The sequence below is a fragment of the Bombina bombina genome, chromosome 6 (genome assembly GCF_027579735.1).
Source record: "Bombina bombina isolate aBomBom1 chromosome 6, aBomBom1.pri, whole genome shotgun sequence".
NCBI lineage: Eukaryota > Metazoa > Chordata > Amphibia > Anura > Bombinatoridae > Bombina > Bombina bombina.
Window position 1 is genome coordinate 35991494 of NC_069504.1, and position 18924 is coordinate 36010417.

The 18924-nt window shown below is 44.5% G+C and overlaps 1 protein-coding gene across 3 annotated transcripts in view; it reads right to left on the reverse strand.

The window, feature by feature from the left end:
* LOC128662561 (complement C3) overlaps positions 1-18924 on the reverse strand; it is a 568605-nt gene that overhangs the window by 253065 nt on the left and 296616 nt on the right. For all 3 annotated transcript variants that reach the window (XM_053716362.1, XM_053716361.1, XM_053716360.1), the window contains one exon: positions 6413-6518. In XM_053716362.1, coding sequence (XP_053572337.1) covers positions 6413-6518 — 106 coding nt within the window. The remainder of the gene's footprint in view (positions 1-6412; positions 6519-18924) is intronic.

Here is an 18924-nt window from a genome sequence, read left to right on the forward strand (position 1 = left end):
CTCCGCTCTGCCAGTCTCTACACTGGCTCCCCATACACTCCAGAATACAATTTAAAGTATTAGCCCTAACCTACAAAGCACTCAACAGTCTAACTACCAACTATATTTCCTCTCTCATCGTGAAATACTCCCCATCCCGTCCTCTTCGATCAACCTCTGACCTACGTCTCTACACTCCTGTTATCCCACTCCCGCCTCCAAGACTTCGCACGTGCTGCTCCTGTCCTCTGGAACTCTCTTCCCCGCTCCATCAGACTGTCTCCAACCTTGTATAGCTTCAGACGATCCTTGAAAACCCACCGATTCAGAGAAGCTTACCATCTCTCCTCCATCCTGCATCCGAACCAAGCTAATACATGTACATGAACTGCCTGACTCACTGCTGCAAATACAACCGATGTAACAAGCTACCCCAACCTTATGTCTCTGCACCCTAAACCTATAGACTGTGAGCTCTCCGGAGCAGGGCCCTCTTCCTCCTGTGCTAGATTTGTTTAGTTTTGTTATGTTTTGTATTGTATCACAAATCTTTGTCATTGTATACCCCTATCATTGTACCCAGCGCTACGGAATTTGGCGGCGCTATACAAATAAATTATAATAATAATAATAATAATATAATTGTTTTGTTGTACTCTGCCTTTGTTTATAGCGCTGTGAAATCTGTTGGCGCTCTACAAATAACCGATAATAATTAGTTATACCCACAGAAGGACACAAGTAAAAAAAAATCCTATCAAGGTATAAAGGAGCCACACTGTGACCCTGTTATAGTGTTTTAAGTGTAAAAATTTAAACAATCTTACTTCCAGGATCCATGCTGTGGAACAAAACACAGCCTCTCAAGTGTGACAGTCTTATAGCAGCGCTCCTGACATGGACTTGAGTGACAGAAACCAGGCAGTGAAACTCGTCAACACTGATTGCTTAAGGAGCTGTTAGGCAGTAGTCTGGATGGTTTCACAGAAAAACTTTCCCTGCATCTCCAGACTCTAACTTTCATCAATACTCTCACTGAGAGGTTGACATGACTACTTAAAACTCCAGTCCTATCTCGAAGGGCAGATACCCTTTTTTGGGACTCTCCGATCTTCTGCCACTTCTCTGCCACCTCCGAACGTGACAAAAGGTAAAGAATGACTGGGATAAGTTGGAGGGATATTTAAGCCTTTGGCTGGGGTGTCTTTGCCTCCTCCTGGTAGCCAGGTGTTGTAGTATTTCCCAACAGTAAGGAATAAAGTCGTGGACTATCTCAATCTTAGGAAGGAAATTTTTTGTTTCACAAAATTTTTTAGGGAGCTCTCCGTACTGACAAGACGTCTTAGATCATCTCACCTGAGCGGCAGGCTTTTGAATATCAGGCCCTATAAAGCTCTCTGGTCTGAGAAGATTCTATAAGATGCCTTGTCAGTATTATGAGGAAACTCAGTGATTGTTTTTACATTAAAAACTATTGGCTAGATTACGAGTTTTTTCGTTTTGAGCTGTGCGGTGCTAACGAGCAGTTTTCTTTCACCGCTCACTTACCTGCAGCGCTGGTATTACGGATTTTTATAAACCCGGCATTAAAAGACAAGAAGCGAGCGTTGAGCAAAATTTTGCTAATTACCGCACTCCAATACTAGCACTGCTTAAGTCAGCGGGGAGCTGGTCATACGTGCTCGTGCACGATTTCCCCATAGGTATCAACGGGGAGAGCCGGCTGAGAAAAAGTCTAACGGCGTAAAACTCAGTAACGCAGCCCCATTGATTCCTATGGGGAAACTAAAGTTATGTCAACACCTAACACCCTAACATGAACCCCGAGTCTAAACCCCCTAATCTTACACTAATTAACCCTAATCTGCCGCCCCCGACATCGCCGACACCGAAATTATATTTATTAACCCCTAATCTGCTGCCCCCAACATCGCCGACACCTACATAATATTTATTAACCCCTAATCTGCCGTCCCCGACATCACCGACACCTACCTACATTTATTAACCCCTAATCTACTGCCCCCAACGTCGCTGCCACTATAATAAACATCCCCGCCACCTACCTACACTTATCAACCCCTAATTTGCCGCCCCCAATGTCTCTGCCACTATACTAAATGTATTAACCCCTAAACCTAAGTCTAACCCTAACACCCCCTAACTTAAATATAATTTAAATAAATCTAACTAAATATTCCTATCATTAACTAAATTATTCCTATTTAAAACTAAATACTTACCTGTAAAATAAACCCTAAGCTAGATACAATATAACTAATAGTTACATTGTAGCTATCTTAGGGTTTATTTTTATTTTACAGGTAAGTTTGTTTTTATTTTAACTAGGTAGAATAGTTATCAAATAGTTATTAACTATTTAATAACTACCTAGCTAAAATAAATACAAAAGTACCTGTAAAATAAATATATAAAAAGTGCTTAATGAGTACAGCGCTACAAAATCCCAGACAGAAGGATTTGTGGCTAAAGATGGTGTCCACGATTGGTATAAATATATGTGACGAGTTGATAGTAATGCAAATAGCCTAAAGGTCTAAGTGCATGAATATTATAATATATACGAACAATAATGACTTATAATGGATCCTTGGTGATAGTCAAATATATCCTTAAAAATAGTGATATATATAATATATATATATATATTTGACTATCACCAAGGCATTTTTTTGGAAACACTTCACATATTTTTTCACAGTTGTGATATCACAAATTTTATATTTTATATTTTTATATTTTTTATATATTTTTATATTTTTGATATATTTTTGATATTTTTTATATATTTTTGATTTTTCGATACTTTTATATTTTTATTTTTGAATTTTTAATTTTTTCACATTTTTTCACACATTTTTTGTATTTTTTATTGGGACACTCTACCAAGTCGATATAACATAGGATCTCATGACCATTCTTCAGTACTAAGACTGTATTCCGGAACCCCCCTATTTTTATGTGCACATAATGGTACCATAGATTTGTTTTTATATCCTGTCATAGAACTGTGTTTTAAAGGACTTTTATGTATTTTATGCACACACATATTGTCAAGGACTTTTTAAATCAAATGTTATTAGTAAAATGGTATTAGCAAAATAAATGGTTTTTAACTTAACATATAGGAGCATTTGATCCATTATAAGTTATTATTGTTCGTATATATTATAATATTCATGCACTTAGACCTTTAGGCTATTTGCATTACTATCAACTCGTCACATATATTTATACCAATCGTGGACACCATCTTTAGCCACAAATCCTTCTGTCTGGGATTTTGTAGCGCTGTACTCATTAAGCACTTTTTATATATTGACATTTTGGGATCTGGTTGGGAGATTCCGCAACAAGAGCACAGCTTGTATGGTTGACATCTTGGCGCTGCAAGATATACATCTATAACATTACCTGTAAAATAAAACCTAACCTAAGTTACAATAACACCTAACACTACACTATAATTAAATAAATTTACTAAATTAACAACAATTAAATCAATTAAATTAAATTAGCTAAAGTACAACCCCCCCCACTAAATTACAGATAATAATAAACAAATTACAAGATATTTAAACTAATTGCACCTAATCTAACAGCCTTATCAAAATAAAAAAGCCCCCCCAAAATAAAAAAAAACCCTAGCCAAAACTAAACTACCAATAGCCCTTAAAAAGGCCTTTTGCGGGGCATTGCCCCAAAGTAATCAGCTCTTTTACCTGTAAAAAAATACAAACAACCCCCTCAACAGTAAAACCCACCCCCCACACAACCAACCCTCCAAATAAAATACTATCTAAAAATACCTAAGCTCCCCATTGCCCTGAAAAGGGCATTTGGATGGGCATTGTCTTTAAAAGGGCAGTTAGTTCTTTTGCGACCCAAACCCTAACCTAAAAATAAAACCCACCCAATACACCCTTAAAAAAACCTAACGCTAACCCCCCTGAAGATCGACTTACAGTTCTGAAGACCGACATCCATTCTCAAGGAAGCGGCAGAAGTCTTCATCCAACTGGGCCGAAGTCCTCAACGAAGCCGGGAGAATTCTTCATCCAAGCCGGCCGAAGTGGTCCTCCAGACGGGCAGAAGTCTTCATCCAGACGGCATCTTCTATCTTCATCCATCCAACGCAGAGCGGGTCCATCTTCAAGTAATCCGACGAGGAGCATCCTCTTCATCTGACGACTACCCGACAAATGAAGATTCCTTTAAGTGACGTCTATCAGCCAATCGGAATTAAGGTAGAAAAAATCTGATTGGCTGATTGAATCAGCCAATAGGATTGGAACAGCCAATAGAATGCGAGCTCAATCAGCCAATAGGATTGAACTTCAATCCTATTGGCTGATTGCATCAGCCAATAGGATTTTTTCTACCTTAATTCCGATTAGCTGATAGAATTCTATCAGCCAATCGGAATCTAAGGGACGCCATCTTGGATGAAGTCACTTAAAGGAACCTTCATTCATCGGGTAGTCATCGGCAGAAGAGGATGCTCCACGTAAGATGTCTTGAAGATGGACCCGCTCCGCGCCGGATGGATGAAGATAGAAGATGCCGCCTGGATGAAGACTTCTGCCGTCTGGAGGACCACTTTTGCCTGGCTTGGATGAAGACTTCTGCCCGTCTGGAGGACCACTTCTGCCCGGCTTGGATGAAGACATCTCCCGGTAAGTCGATCTTCAGGGGGTTAGTGTTAGGTTTATTTAAGGGTGTATTGGGTGGGTTTTATTTTTAGGTTAGGGCTTTGGGCCGCAAAAGAGCTAACTGCCATTTTAAGGGCAATGCCCATCCAAATGCCCTTTTCAGTGCAATGGGGAGCTTAGGTATTTTTAGATAGTATTTTATTTGGGGGGTTGGTTGTGTGGGTGGTGGGTTTTACTGTTGGGGGGGGGTGTATGTATTTTTTTTTACAGGTAAAAGAGCTGATTACTTTGAGGCAATGCCCCACAAAAGGCCCTTTTAAGGGATATTGGTAGTTTAGTTTAGGCTAGGGTTTTTTATTTTATTTGGGGGGTCTTTTTTATTTTAATAGGGCTATTAGATTAGGTGTAATTAGTTTAAATATTTGTAATATGTTTATTATTTTCTGTAATTTAGTGGGGTTTTTTTTGTACTTTAGCTAATTTAATTTAATTTAGGTAATTGTAATTAATTTAGTTAATTTATTTAATTATAGTGTAGTGTTAGGTGTTAGTGTAACTTAGGTAAGGTTTTATTTTACAGGTACTTTTGTATTTATTTTAGCTAGGTAGTTATTAAATAGTTAATAACTATTTAATAACTATTCTACCTAGTTAAAATAAATACAAACTTGCCTGTAAAATAAAAATAAAACCTAAGATAGATACAATGTAACTATTAGTTATAATGTAGCTATCTTAAGGTTTATTTTACAGGTAAGTCTTTAGTTTTAAATAGGAATAATTTAGTTAATGATAGTAATATTTATTTAGATTTATTGTAATTATATTTAAGTTAGGGGGTGTTAGAGTTAGACTTAGGTTTAGGGGTTAATAACTTTAATATAGTGGCGGCGACGTTGGGGGCGGCAGATTAGGGGTTAATAAGTGTAGGTAGGTTGTGGTGACATTGGGGGCGGCAGATTAGGGGTTAATAAATATAATGTAGGTGTCGGCGGTGTCCTGAGCGGCAGATTAGGGGTTAAAAATGTTATTTTAGTATTTGCGATGCGGGGGGGGCCTCGGTTTAGGTAATAGGTAGTTTATGGGTGTTAGTGTACTTTTTAGCACTTTAGTTATGAGTTTTATGTTATGGCATTGTACCATAAAACTCATAACTACTGACTTTTAAATGCGTTAGGACTCTTGACGGGGTAGGGTGTACCGGTCACTTTTTGGCCTCCCAGGACAGACTCGTAATACCAGCACTATGGAAGTCCCATAGAAAAAAGACTTCATGAAGTTTACGTAAGTCATTTTGCAGTAAGTCCAAAGAAGTGTGCGGTACACCTATACCTGCAAGACTCGTAATACCAGCGGGCGTAAAAAAGCAGCGTTAGGACCTGTTAACGCTGCTTTTTTACCCTAACGCACAACTCGTAATCTAGCCGTATGTATCTAATTAAGGGGAGATCACTTATAGGCCCTATGTTAAATATAGACACTTAATTTACAAGATAATACTCAGTAAAATAAACTGATGATTTCTTTCCATGAAGGTAAGTTCTCTAGAGTTTTTTTTTTTAAGAGAGAAGGCTGTCACATGGTTGAAGCATAATATTTAATTCCCTTTGGAGCAAGTGAGCAAAAATGGCCCCTCTTGAAAGCAACAGGAACATACACCCATAAACATTTATTGGGAACATATGAGTTATTTATCATTATTACAGTGCCAAGGTGAGCCCCTCAGTAAGTACCATTGGGACAATGTAAGTGTCACTCACCCACTAGCATTAGGTCTTTCATTAAGTTTTTCCACTCTCCAGAACAAGGTCTCTACATATGCTGTCCTGATTTTAATATCATCAAAAACGAAGCCAATTTTACCATCTGAGATAGAATACAATATGTTAATTAGTGTCACAGTGTCGTACAGATATCCCATGGAGAATATGCTTGCAACAATGTAATGACATTCCATCCTCATCACATGCAGGGTTAAGGATTTATCCTAAATCCTTTACAACCAAATGGAACAATTCAATCTTCTGCAATACTCTGACACGATAGGTGGCACTCAGACTTTCCTTATCATGAGACATGCTCAATCTACAGGAGGAACACAGATAGACCTCACCACACATCATGTACATCCCACAGAAGGAATTCAGGCCCGTCTCATCACACACTATGCACACCCTACAGAAGAAAAACTGACCCACCTTACCACACAACATGTACACCCTACAGAAGGAATACAGGAACGTCTCATCACACACCATTTACACCCCACAGAAGGAACACAGATCTGCCTCATCACACACCATACAGGAAGAACAGAGACCAACCTTATCACACACCATACACACTGTACAGGAGGAACAAAGATCTGCCTCATCACACACCCTACTCAAACTACAGAAAGAACACAGACCCACCTCATTACACACTATAAACACTCAAAAGAGAACTAGATTACGAGTGAAGCACTATTTATCGCTACCACTCATGTGATAACTCCGCTAGAAGTAAGCTTTTGGTGCAAATTGGGTAGCGCTCGTATTACAAGTTGAAAGTAAAAAGTTTTCCCTTGCATGCTAACCTGACGTGCGCAAAAAGCCGAAGTTAGAATATTGCAACCACATTAACGTATTGCCCCATAAACTTCAAGGGAGTGCAAAAAATGGAAAACAACACCCTACTTGTGCGCAAACTATATTAAATTTTCTAAAGCACACTAACCCGATATGAAAATATTAATAACCTCACCAAGTACATCGTACAGAAGGAACAAAGATCCACCTCATCACACACCATAGACACCCTACAGAAGGAATACAGACTCTCCTCATCAAACATCATATACACCCTACAGAATGAACACAGACACACTTCATCACACATCAAGCACACCCTGCAGATAGGAACACAGATTCTTCTCATTAAGAATCGTATACACCCTACAAAAGGAACACATACCTGCCTCCACACACACCCTACAGAAAGAACAAATACCAGCCTCATCACAGACCATGCATGCCCTACAGAAGGCACATAGAGCCAACTCATCACACATCATGTACACTTTACAGAAGGGACACAGACACACTTCATCACACACCCTACACAAAGACCCACCTCATCAAACACCATGCACACCCTACAGAAGGAACACAGACCTGCCTCATCATAACTCATGCACATCGTACAAAAAGAACACAGACATGCCTCATCACACATCATGCACACACTACAGAAGGAACACAGACCTGCCTCATCACACATCATGCACACCCTACAGAAGGAACACAGACCCGCCTCATCACACATCATTGCACACCCTACAGAAAGAACACAGACTTGTCTCATCACACATCATGCACACCCTACAGAAGAAACACAGACCTGTTTCATCACACATCATGCATACCCTACAGAAGAAACACAGACCTGTCTCATCACATATCAAGCACAACCTACAGAAGAAACACAGACCTGTCTCATCACACATCATGCACACCCTACAGAAGAAACACAGACCTGTCTCATCACACATCATGCACACCCTACAGAAAGAACACAGGCATGCCTCATCACACATCATGCACACCCTACAGAAGAAACACAGACCTGCCTCATCACACATCATGCACACCCTACAGAAGGAACACAGACCTGCCTCATCATAACTCATGCACATCCTGCAGAAGGAACACAGACCTGCCTCATCACACATCATGCACACCCTACAAAAGGAACACAGACCTGACTCATCACACATCATGGACACCCTACAGAAGGAACACAGACCTACCTCATCACACATCATGGACACCCTACAGAAAGAACACAGACCTGCCTCATCACACATCATGCACACCCTACAGAAAGAACACAGACCCGCCTCATCACACATCATTGCACACCCTACAGAAAGAACACAGACCTGCCTCATCACACATCATGCACACCCTACAGAAAGAACACAGACCCGCCTCATCACACATCATTGAACACCCTACAGAAAGAACACAGACCTGCCTCATCACACGTCATGCACACCCTACAGAAGAAACACAGACCTGCCTCATCACACATCAAGCACACCCTACAGAAGGAACACAGACCTGTCTCATCACACATCATGCACACCTTACAGAAGGAACACAGACCTGCCTCATCACACATCATGCACACCCTACAGAAGAAACACAGACCTGTCTCATCACACATCATGCACACCCTACAGAAAGTACACAGACCTGTCTCTTCACACATCATGCACACCCTACAGAAGAAACACAGACCTGTCTCATCACACAAAATGCACATCGTACAGAAGGAACACAGACCCGCCTCATCACACATCATGCACACCCTACAGAAGCAACACAGACCTGCCTCATCATAACTCATGTACATTGTACAGAAGGAACACAGACCTGCCTCATCACACATTATCCACAACCTACAGAAAAACACAGACCTGCCTCATCATAACTCATGTACATTGTACAGAAGGAACACAGACCTGCCTCATCACACATTATCCACAACCTACAGAAAAACACAGACCTGCCTCATCACACATCATGCACACCCTGTAACGCCATTCATCTCTTGTGGACATTGCCATGGACTCAGCAGTTTCTTCTTGGCTCGGCGATCACGTCATCACTGCACGCCAGGTCTTCCAAATCTACACCTATGTAAGTACCTTAGTTACTTACATTCTCTGCCCAAGTATTGGTGTTACTTTGTGTGCTCCTGGGTGTTGTGTACTTGAATTGCTGGATTGCCTAATTGATACTGAACGCTGCCTGTCTGACCACTCTGCTTGCTTCACCCCTGAATTTCTGAATTGCCTAATTGATACTGAACTCTGCCCGTCTGACCACTCTGCTTGCTTAACCCCTGAATTTCTGAATTGCCTAATTGATACTGAACTCTGCCTGTCTGACCAATCTGCTTGCTTAATCCCTGAATTGCTGGATTACCATTGCTGAACTCTGTCTGAACATTGGATTGGTTTACCCCTGAACTGTGATACTGCTGGATATCCTTTGTTGCTGATACTTGCCTCTTCCTGATTATTCTATTGGTTTACCCTTGAACTGCTATTCTGCTGGTTTACCTTCCTGTTGCCGGACTCTGCCTGTCTTGACCATTCTCTGCCTTCTTCTTATTGCCGCGAAAGACTACCTTGCCTACCGTGAGTACTGCATACCTTATTTTATAAACTCTCACTGCTCTGGGATATTTCCTATCATTCCACTTGACGCTAGGATAAGAAGACTACTGGCCAAGTTTGATATGATAGAGGAATATCCCACGAGCATTACACAACCTACAGAAGAAACACAGACCCACTTCATCACACATCATGCACAAGCTACAGAAGAAACAGAGACCTGTCTCATCACACATCATGCACAACCTACAGAAGAAACACAGACCTGTCTCCCCAAAAGTCATGCACACCCTACAGAAGGAACACAGACCTGCCTCATCACATAAGGCACACCCTACAGAAGGAACACAGACCTGCCTCATCACACATCATGCACACCCTACAGAAGGAACACAGACCTGCCTCATCACACATCATGCATACCCTACAGAAGGAACACAGACCTGCCTCATCACACATCATGCACACCCTACAGAAGGAACACAGACCTGCCTCATCATACATCATGCACACCCTACAGAAGAAACACAGACCTGCCTCATCACATATCATGCACACCTTACAGAAGAAACACAGACCTGCCTCATCACACATCATGCACACCCTACAGGAGGAACACAGGCCTGTGTCATCACACATCATGCACACCCTATAGAAGAAACACAGGCCTGTCTCATCACACATCATGCACATCCTACAGAAAGAACACAGACCTGCCTCATCACACATCATGCACACCCTAGAGAAGGAACACAGACCTGCCTCATCACACATCATGCACAACATACAGAAGGAACACAGACCTGCCTCATCACACATCATGCACAACCTACAGAAGAAGCACAGACCTGCCTCATCACACATCACGCACACCCTACAGAAGGAACACAGACCTGCCTCATCACACATCACGCACACCCTACAGAAGGAACACAGACCTGCCTCATCACACATCACGCACACCCTACAGAAGGAACACAGACCTGCCTCATCACACATCACGCACACCCTACAGAAGGAACACAGACCTGCCTCATCACACATCATGCACAACATACAGAAGGAACACAGACCTGCCTCATCACACATCATGCACAACCTACAGAAGAAGCACAGACCTGCCTCATCACACATCATGCACACCCTACAGAAAGAACACAGACCTGCCTCATCACACATCACGCACACCCTACAGAAGGAACACAGACCTGCCTCATCACACATCATGCACACCCTACAGATGCAATACAGGCCTGCCTCATTACACATCATGCACACCCTACAGAAGAAACACAGACCTGCCTCATCACACATCATGCACACCCTACAGAAGGAACACAGACCTGCCTCATCGCACATCATGCACACCCTACAGAAGCAACACAGACCTGTCTCATCACACATCATGCACAACCTACAGAAGGAACACAGACCTGCCTCATCACACATCACGCACACCCTACAGAAGGAACACAGGCCTGCCTCATCACACATCATGCACACCCTACAGAAGAAACACAGACCCGCCTCATCACACATCATGCACACCCTACAGGAGGAACACAGGCCTGTCTCATCACACATCATGCACAACCTACAGAAGGAACACAGACCTGCCTTCATCGCACATCATGCACACCCTACAGAAGGAACACAGACCTGTCTCATCACATATCAAGCACAACCTACAGAAGGAACACAGACCCGTCTCATCACACATTATGCACACCCTACAGAAGAAACAAAGACCTGCCTCATCCCACATCATGCACACCCTACAGAAGGAACACAGACCTGCCTCATCACACATCATACACACCCTACAGAAGAAACACAGACCTGCCTCATCACACATCATGCACACCCTACAGAACAAACAAAGACCTGCCTCATCACACATCATGCACACCCTACAGAAGAGACACAGACCTGTCTCATCCCACATCATGCACACCCTACAGAAGAAATACAGAACTGCCTCATCACACATCATGCAAAACCTACAGAAGGAACACAGACCTGCCTCATCCCACATCATGCACAACCTACAGAAGGAACACAGACCTACCTCATCACACATCATGCACAACCTACAGAAGAAACACAGACCTGCCTCATCATACATCATGCACACCCTACAGAAGAAACACAGGCGTGCCTCATCACCAATCATGCACACCCTACAGAGGAAACACAGGCCTGGCTCATCACACATAATGCACACCCTACAGAAAGAACACAGACCCGCCTCATCACACATCACGCATAACCTACAAAAGAAACACAGACCTGTCTCATCACACATCATGCACAACCTACAGAAGGAACACAGACCTGTCTCATCACACATCATGCACACCCTACAGAAAGAACACAGACCTACCTCATCACACATCATGCACACCCTACAGAAGGAACACAGACCTGCCTCATCACACATCACGCACACCCTACAGAAGGAACACAGACCTGCCTCATCACACATCATGCACACCCTACAGAAGGAACACAGGCCTGCCTCATCACACATCATGCACTTCCTACAGAAGGAGAACAGACCTGCCTCATCACACATCATGCACACCCTACAGAAGGAACACAGGCCTGCCTCATCACACATCATGCACACCCTACAGAAGGAACACAGGCCTGCCTCATCACACATCATGCACACCCTACAGAAGAAACACAGACCTGCCTCATCACATATCATGCACACCTTACAGAAGAAACACAGACCTGCCTCATCACACATGATGCACAACCTACAGGAGAAACACAGGCCTGTCTCATCACACATCATGCACACCCTATAGAAGAAACACAGGCCTGTCTCATCACACATCATGCACATCCTACAGAAGAAACACAGACCTGCCTCATCACACATCATGCACACCCTAGAGAAGGAACACAGACCTGCCTCATCACACATCATGCACACATCACGCATCATGCACAACCTACAGAAGGAACACAGACCTGCCTCATCACACATCACGCACACCCTACAGAAAGAACACAGACCTGCCTGATCACACATAATGCACACCCTACAGATGCAACACAGACCTGCCTCATCACACATCATGCACACCCTACAGAAGAAACACAGACCTGCCTCATCACACATCATGCACACCCTACAGAAGGAACACAGACCTGCCTCATCACACATCATGCACACCCTACAGAAGCAACACAGACCTGCCTCATCACACATCATGCACACCCTACAGAAGCAACACAGACCTGCCTCATCACACATCACGCACACCCTACAGAAGAAACACAGGCCTGCCTCATCACACATCATACACACCCTACAGAAGAAACACAGACCTGCCTCATCACACATCATGCACACCCTACAGGAGGAACACAGGCCTGTCTCATCACACATCATTCACAACCTACAGAAGGAACACAGACCTGCCTTCATCGCACATCATGCACACTCTACAGAAGGAACACAGACCTGTATCATCACATATCAAGCACAACCTACAGAAGGAGCACAGACCCGTCTCATCACACATCATGCACACCCTACAGAAGAAACACAGACCTGCCTCATCACACATCATGCACACCCTACAGAAGGAACACAGACCTGCCTCATCACACATCATGCACACCCTACAGAAGAAACACAGACCTGCCTCATCACACATCATGCACACCCTACAGAACAAACCCAGACCTGCCTCATCACACATCATGCACACCCTACAGAAGAGACACAGACCTGTCTCATCACGCATCATGCACAACCTACAGAAGAAACACAAACCTGCCTCATCACACATCATGCACACCCTACAGAAATAACACAGACATGCCTCATCACACATCATGCACACCCCACAGAAGAAACACAAACCTGCCTCATCACACATCATGCACACCCTACAGAAAGAACACAGACCTGCCTCATCACACATCATGCACACCCTACAGAAGGAACACAGACATGCCTCATCACACATCATGCACACCCTACAGAAGGAACACAGGTCTGACTCATCACACATCATTGCATACCCTACAGAAAGAACACACACCTGCCTCATAACATATCATGCACACCCTACAGAAGGAGCACAGACCTGTCTCAACAAAAATCATGCACACCCTACAGAAGGAACACAGACCTGCCTCATCACACATCATGCACACCCTACAGAAGGAACGCAGACCTGTCTCATCACACATCATGCACAACCTACAGAAGGAACACAGACCCGTCTCATCACACATCATGCACACCCTACAGAAGGAACACAGACCTGTCTCATCACACATCATGCATACCCTACAGAAGGAACACAGACCCGTCTCATCACACATCATGCACACCCTACAGAAGAAACATAGACCTGCCTCATCACACATCATGCACACCCTACAGAAGGAACACAGACCTGCCTCATCACACATCATGCACACCCTACAGAAGAAAAACAGACCTGCCTCATCACACATCATGCACACCCTACAGAAGGAATACAGACCCGCCTCATCACACATCATGCACATCCTACAGAAGGAACACACAGACCCGCCTTATCACACATCATGCACACCCTACAGAAGCAACACAGACCTGTCTCATCACATATCAAGCACAACCTACAGAAGGAACACAGACCCGCCTCATCAAACATCATGCACAACCTACAGAAGCAACACAGACCTGTCTCATCACACATCATGCACAACCTACAGAAGGAAAACAGACCTGTCTCATCACACATCATGCACACCCTACAGAAGGAATACAGATCTGTCTCATCACATATCAAGCACAACCTACAGAAGGAACACAGACCTACCTCATCAAACATCATGCACACCCAACAGAGGAAACATAGACCTGCCTCATCACACATCATGCACACCCTACAGAAGGAACATAGACCTGCCTCATCACACATCATGCACACCCTACAGAAGAAAAACATACCTGCCTCATCACATATCAAGCACAACCTTCAGAAGCAACACAGATCTGTCTCATCACATATCAAGCACAACCTACAGAAGGAACACAGATCTGCCTCATCACACATCATGCACACCCTACAGAAGGAACACAGACCTGCCTCATCACACATCATGCACACCCTACAGAAGCAACACAGACCTGTCTCATCACACATCATGCACAACCTACAGAAGGAACACAGACCTGCCTCATCACACATCACGCACACCCTACAGAAGGAACACAGGCCTGCCTCATCATACATCATGCACACCCTACAGAAGAAACACAGACCTGCCTCATCACACATCATGCACACCCTACAGAAGAAACACAGACCCGCCTCATCACACATCATGCACACCCTACAGGAGGAACACAGGCCTGTCTCATCACACATCATGCACAACCTACAGAAGGAACACAGACCTGCCTTCATCGCACATCATGCACACCCTACAGAAGGAACACAGACCTGTCTCATCACATATCAAGCACAACCTACAGAAGGAACACAGACCCGTCTCATCACACATTATGCACACCCTACAGAAGAAACACAGACCTGCCTCATCCCACATCATGCACACCCTACAGAAGGAACACAGACCTGCCTCATCACACATCATACACACCCTACAGAAGAAACACAGACCTGCCTCATCACACATCATGCACACCCTACAGAACAAACAAAGACCTGCCTCATCACACATCATGCACACCCTACAGAAGAGACACAGACCTGTCTCATCCCACATCATGCACACCCTACAGAAGAAATACAGAACTGCCTCATCACACATCATGCAAAACCTACAGAAGGAACACAGACCTGCCTCATCCCACATCATGCACAACCTACAGAAGGAACACAGACCTGCCTCATCATACATCATGCACACCCTACAGAAGAAACACAGGCGTGCCTCATCACCAATCATGCACACCCTACAGAGGAAACACAGGCCTGGCTCATCACACATAATGCACACCCTACAGAAAGAACACAGACCCGCCTCATCACACATCACGCATACCCTACAAAAGAAACACGGACCTGTCTCATCACACATCATGCACAACCTACAGAAGGAACACAGACCTGTCTCATCACACATCATGCACACCCTACAGAAAGAACACAGACCTACCTCATCACACATCATGCACACCCTACAGAAGGAACACAGACCTGCCTCATCACACATCATGCACACCCTACAGAAGGAACACAGGCCTGCCTCATCACACATCATGCACTTCCTACAGAAGGAGCACAGACCTGCCTCATCACACATCATGCACACCCTAAAGAAGGAACACAGGCCTGCCTCATCACACATCATGCACACCCTACAGAAGGAACACAGGCCTGCCTCATCACACATCATGCACACCCTACAGAAGAAACACAGACCTGCCTCATCACATATCATGCACACCTTACAGAAGAAACACAGACCTGCCTCATCACACATGATGCACAACCTACAGGAGAAACACAGGCCTGTCTCATCACACCTCATGCACACCCTATAGAAGAAACACAGGCCTGTCTCATCACACATCATGCACATCCTACAGAAAGAACACAGACCTGCCTCATCACACATCATGCACACCCTAGAGAAGGAACACAGACCTGCCTCATCACACATCATGCACACATCACGCATCATGCACAACCTACAGAAGGAACACAGACCTGCCTCATCACACATCACGCACACCCTACAGAAAGAACACAGACCTGCCTCATCACACATAATGCACACCCTACAGATGCAACACAGACCTGCCTCATCACACATCATGCACACCCTACAGAAGAAACACAGACCTGCCTCATCACACATCATGCACACCCTACAGAAGGAACACAGACCTGCCTCATCACACATCATGCACACCCTACAGAAGCAACACAGACCTGCCTCATCACACATCATGCACACCCTACAGAAGCAACACAGACCTGCCTCATCACACATCACGCACACCCTACAGAAGGAACACAGGCCTGCCTCATCACACATCATGCACACCCTACAGAAGAAACACAGACCCGCCTCATCACACATCATGCACACCCTACAGGAGGAACACAGGCCTGTCTCATCACACATCATGCACAACCTACAGAAGGAACACAGACCTGCCTTCATCGCACATCATGCACACCCTACAGAAGGAACACAGACCTGTCTCATCACATATCAAGCACAACCTACAGAAGGAACACATACCCGTCTCATCACACATTATGCACACCCTACAGAAGAAACACAGACCTGCCTCATCCCACATCATGCACACCCTACAGAAGGAACACAGACCTGCCTCATCACACATCATACACACCCTACAGAAGAAACACAGACCTGCCTCATCACACATCATGCACACCCTACAGAACAAACAAAGACCTGTCTCATCACACATCATGCACACCCTACAGAAGAGACACAGACCTGTCTCATCCCACATCATGCACACCCTACAGAAGAAATACAGAACTGCCTCATCACACATCATGCAAAACCTACAGAAGGAACACAGACCTGCCTCATCCCACATCATGCACAACCTACAGAAGGAACACAGACCTACCTCATCACATATAATGCACAACCTACAGAAGAAACACAGACCTGCCTCATCATACATCATGCACACCCTACAGAAGAAACACAGGCGTGCCTCATCACCAATCATGCACACCCTACAGAGGAAACACAGGCCTGGCTCATCACACATAATGCACACCCTACAGAAAGAACACAGACCCGCCTCATCACACATCACGCATAACCTACAAAAGAAACACAGACCTGTCTCATCACACATCATGCACAACCTACAGAAGGAACACAGACCTGTCTCATCACACATCATGCACACCCTACAGAAAGAACACAGACCTACCTCATCACACATCATGCACACCCTACAGAAGGAACACAGACCTGCCTCATCACACATCATGCACACCCTACAGAAGGAACACAGGCCTGCCTCATCACACACCATGCACTTCCTACTGAAGGAGCACAGACCTGCCTCATCACACATCATGCACACCCTACAGAAGGAACACAGGCCTGCCTCATCACACATCATGCACACCCTACAGAAGGAACACAGGCCTGCCTCATCACACATCATGCACACCCTACAGAAGAAACACAGACCTGCCTCATCACATATCATGCACACCTTACAGAAGAAACACAGACCTGCCTCATCACACATGATGCACAACCTACAGGAGAAACACAGGCCTGTCTCATCACACATCATGCACACCCTATAGAAGAAACACAGGCCTGTCTCATCACACATCATGCACATCCTACAGAAAGAACACAGACCTGCCTCATCACACATCATGCACACCCTAGAGAAGGAACACAGACCTGCCTCATCACACATCATGCACACATCACGCATCATGCACAACCTACAGAAGGAACACAGACCTGCCTCATCACACATCACGCACACCCTACAGAAAGAACACAGACCTGCCTGATCACACATAATGCACACCCTACAGATGCAACACAGACCAGCCTCATCACACATCATACACACCCTACAGAAGAAACACAGACCTGCCTCATCACACATCATGCACACCCTACAGAAGGAACACAGACCTGCCTCATCACACATCATGCACACCCTACAGAAGCAACACAGACCTGCCTCATCACACATCATGCACACCCTACAGAAGCAACACAGACCTGCCTCATCACACATCACGCACACCCTACAGAAGGAACACAGACCTGTCTCATCGCACATCATGCACAACCTACAGAAGAAACACAGACCTGCCTCATCACACATCATGCACACCCTACAGAAGAAACACAGACCTGCCTCATCACACATCATGCACACCCTACAGGAGGAACACAGGCCTGTCTCATCACACATCATTCACAACCTACAGAAGAAACACAGACCTGCCTCATCACACATCATGCACACCCTACAGGAGGAACACAGGCCTGTCTCATCACACATCATTCACAACCTACAGAAGAAACACAGACCTGCCTTCATCGCACATCATGCACACTCTACAGAAGGAACACAGACCTGTA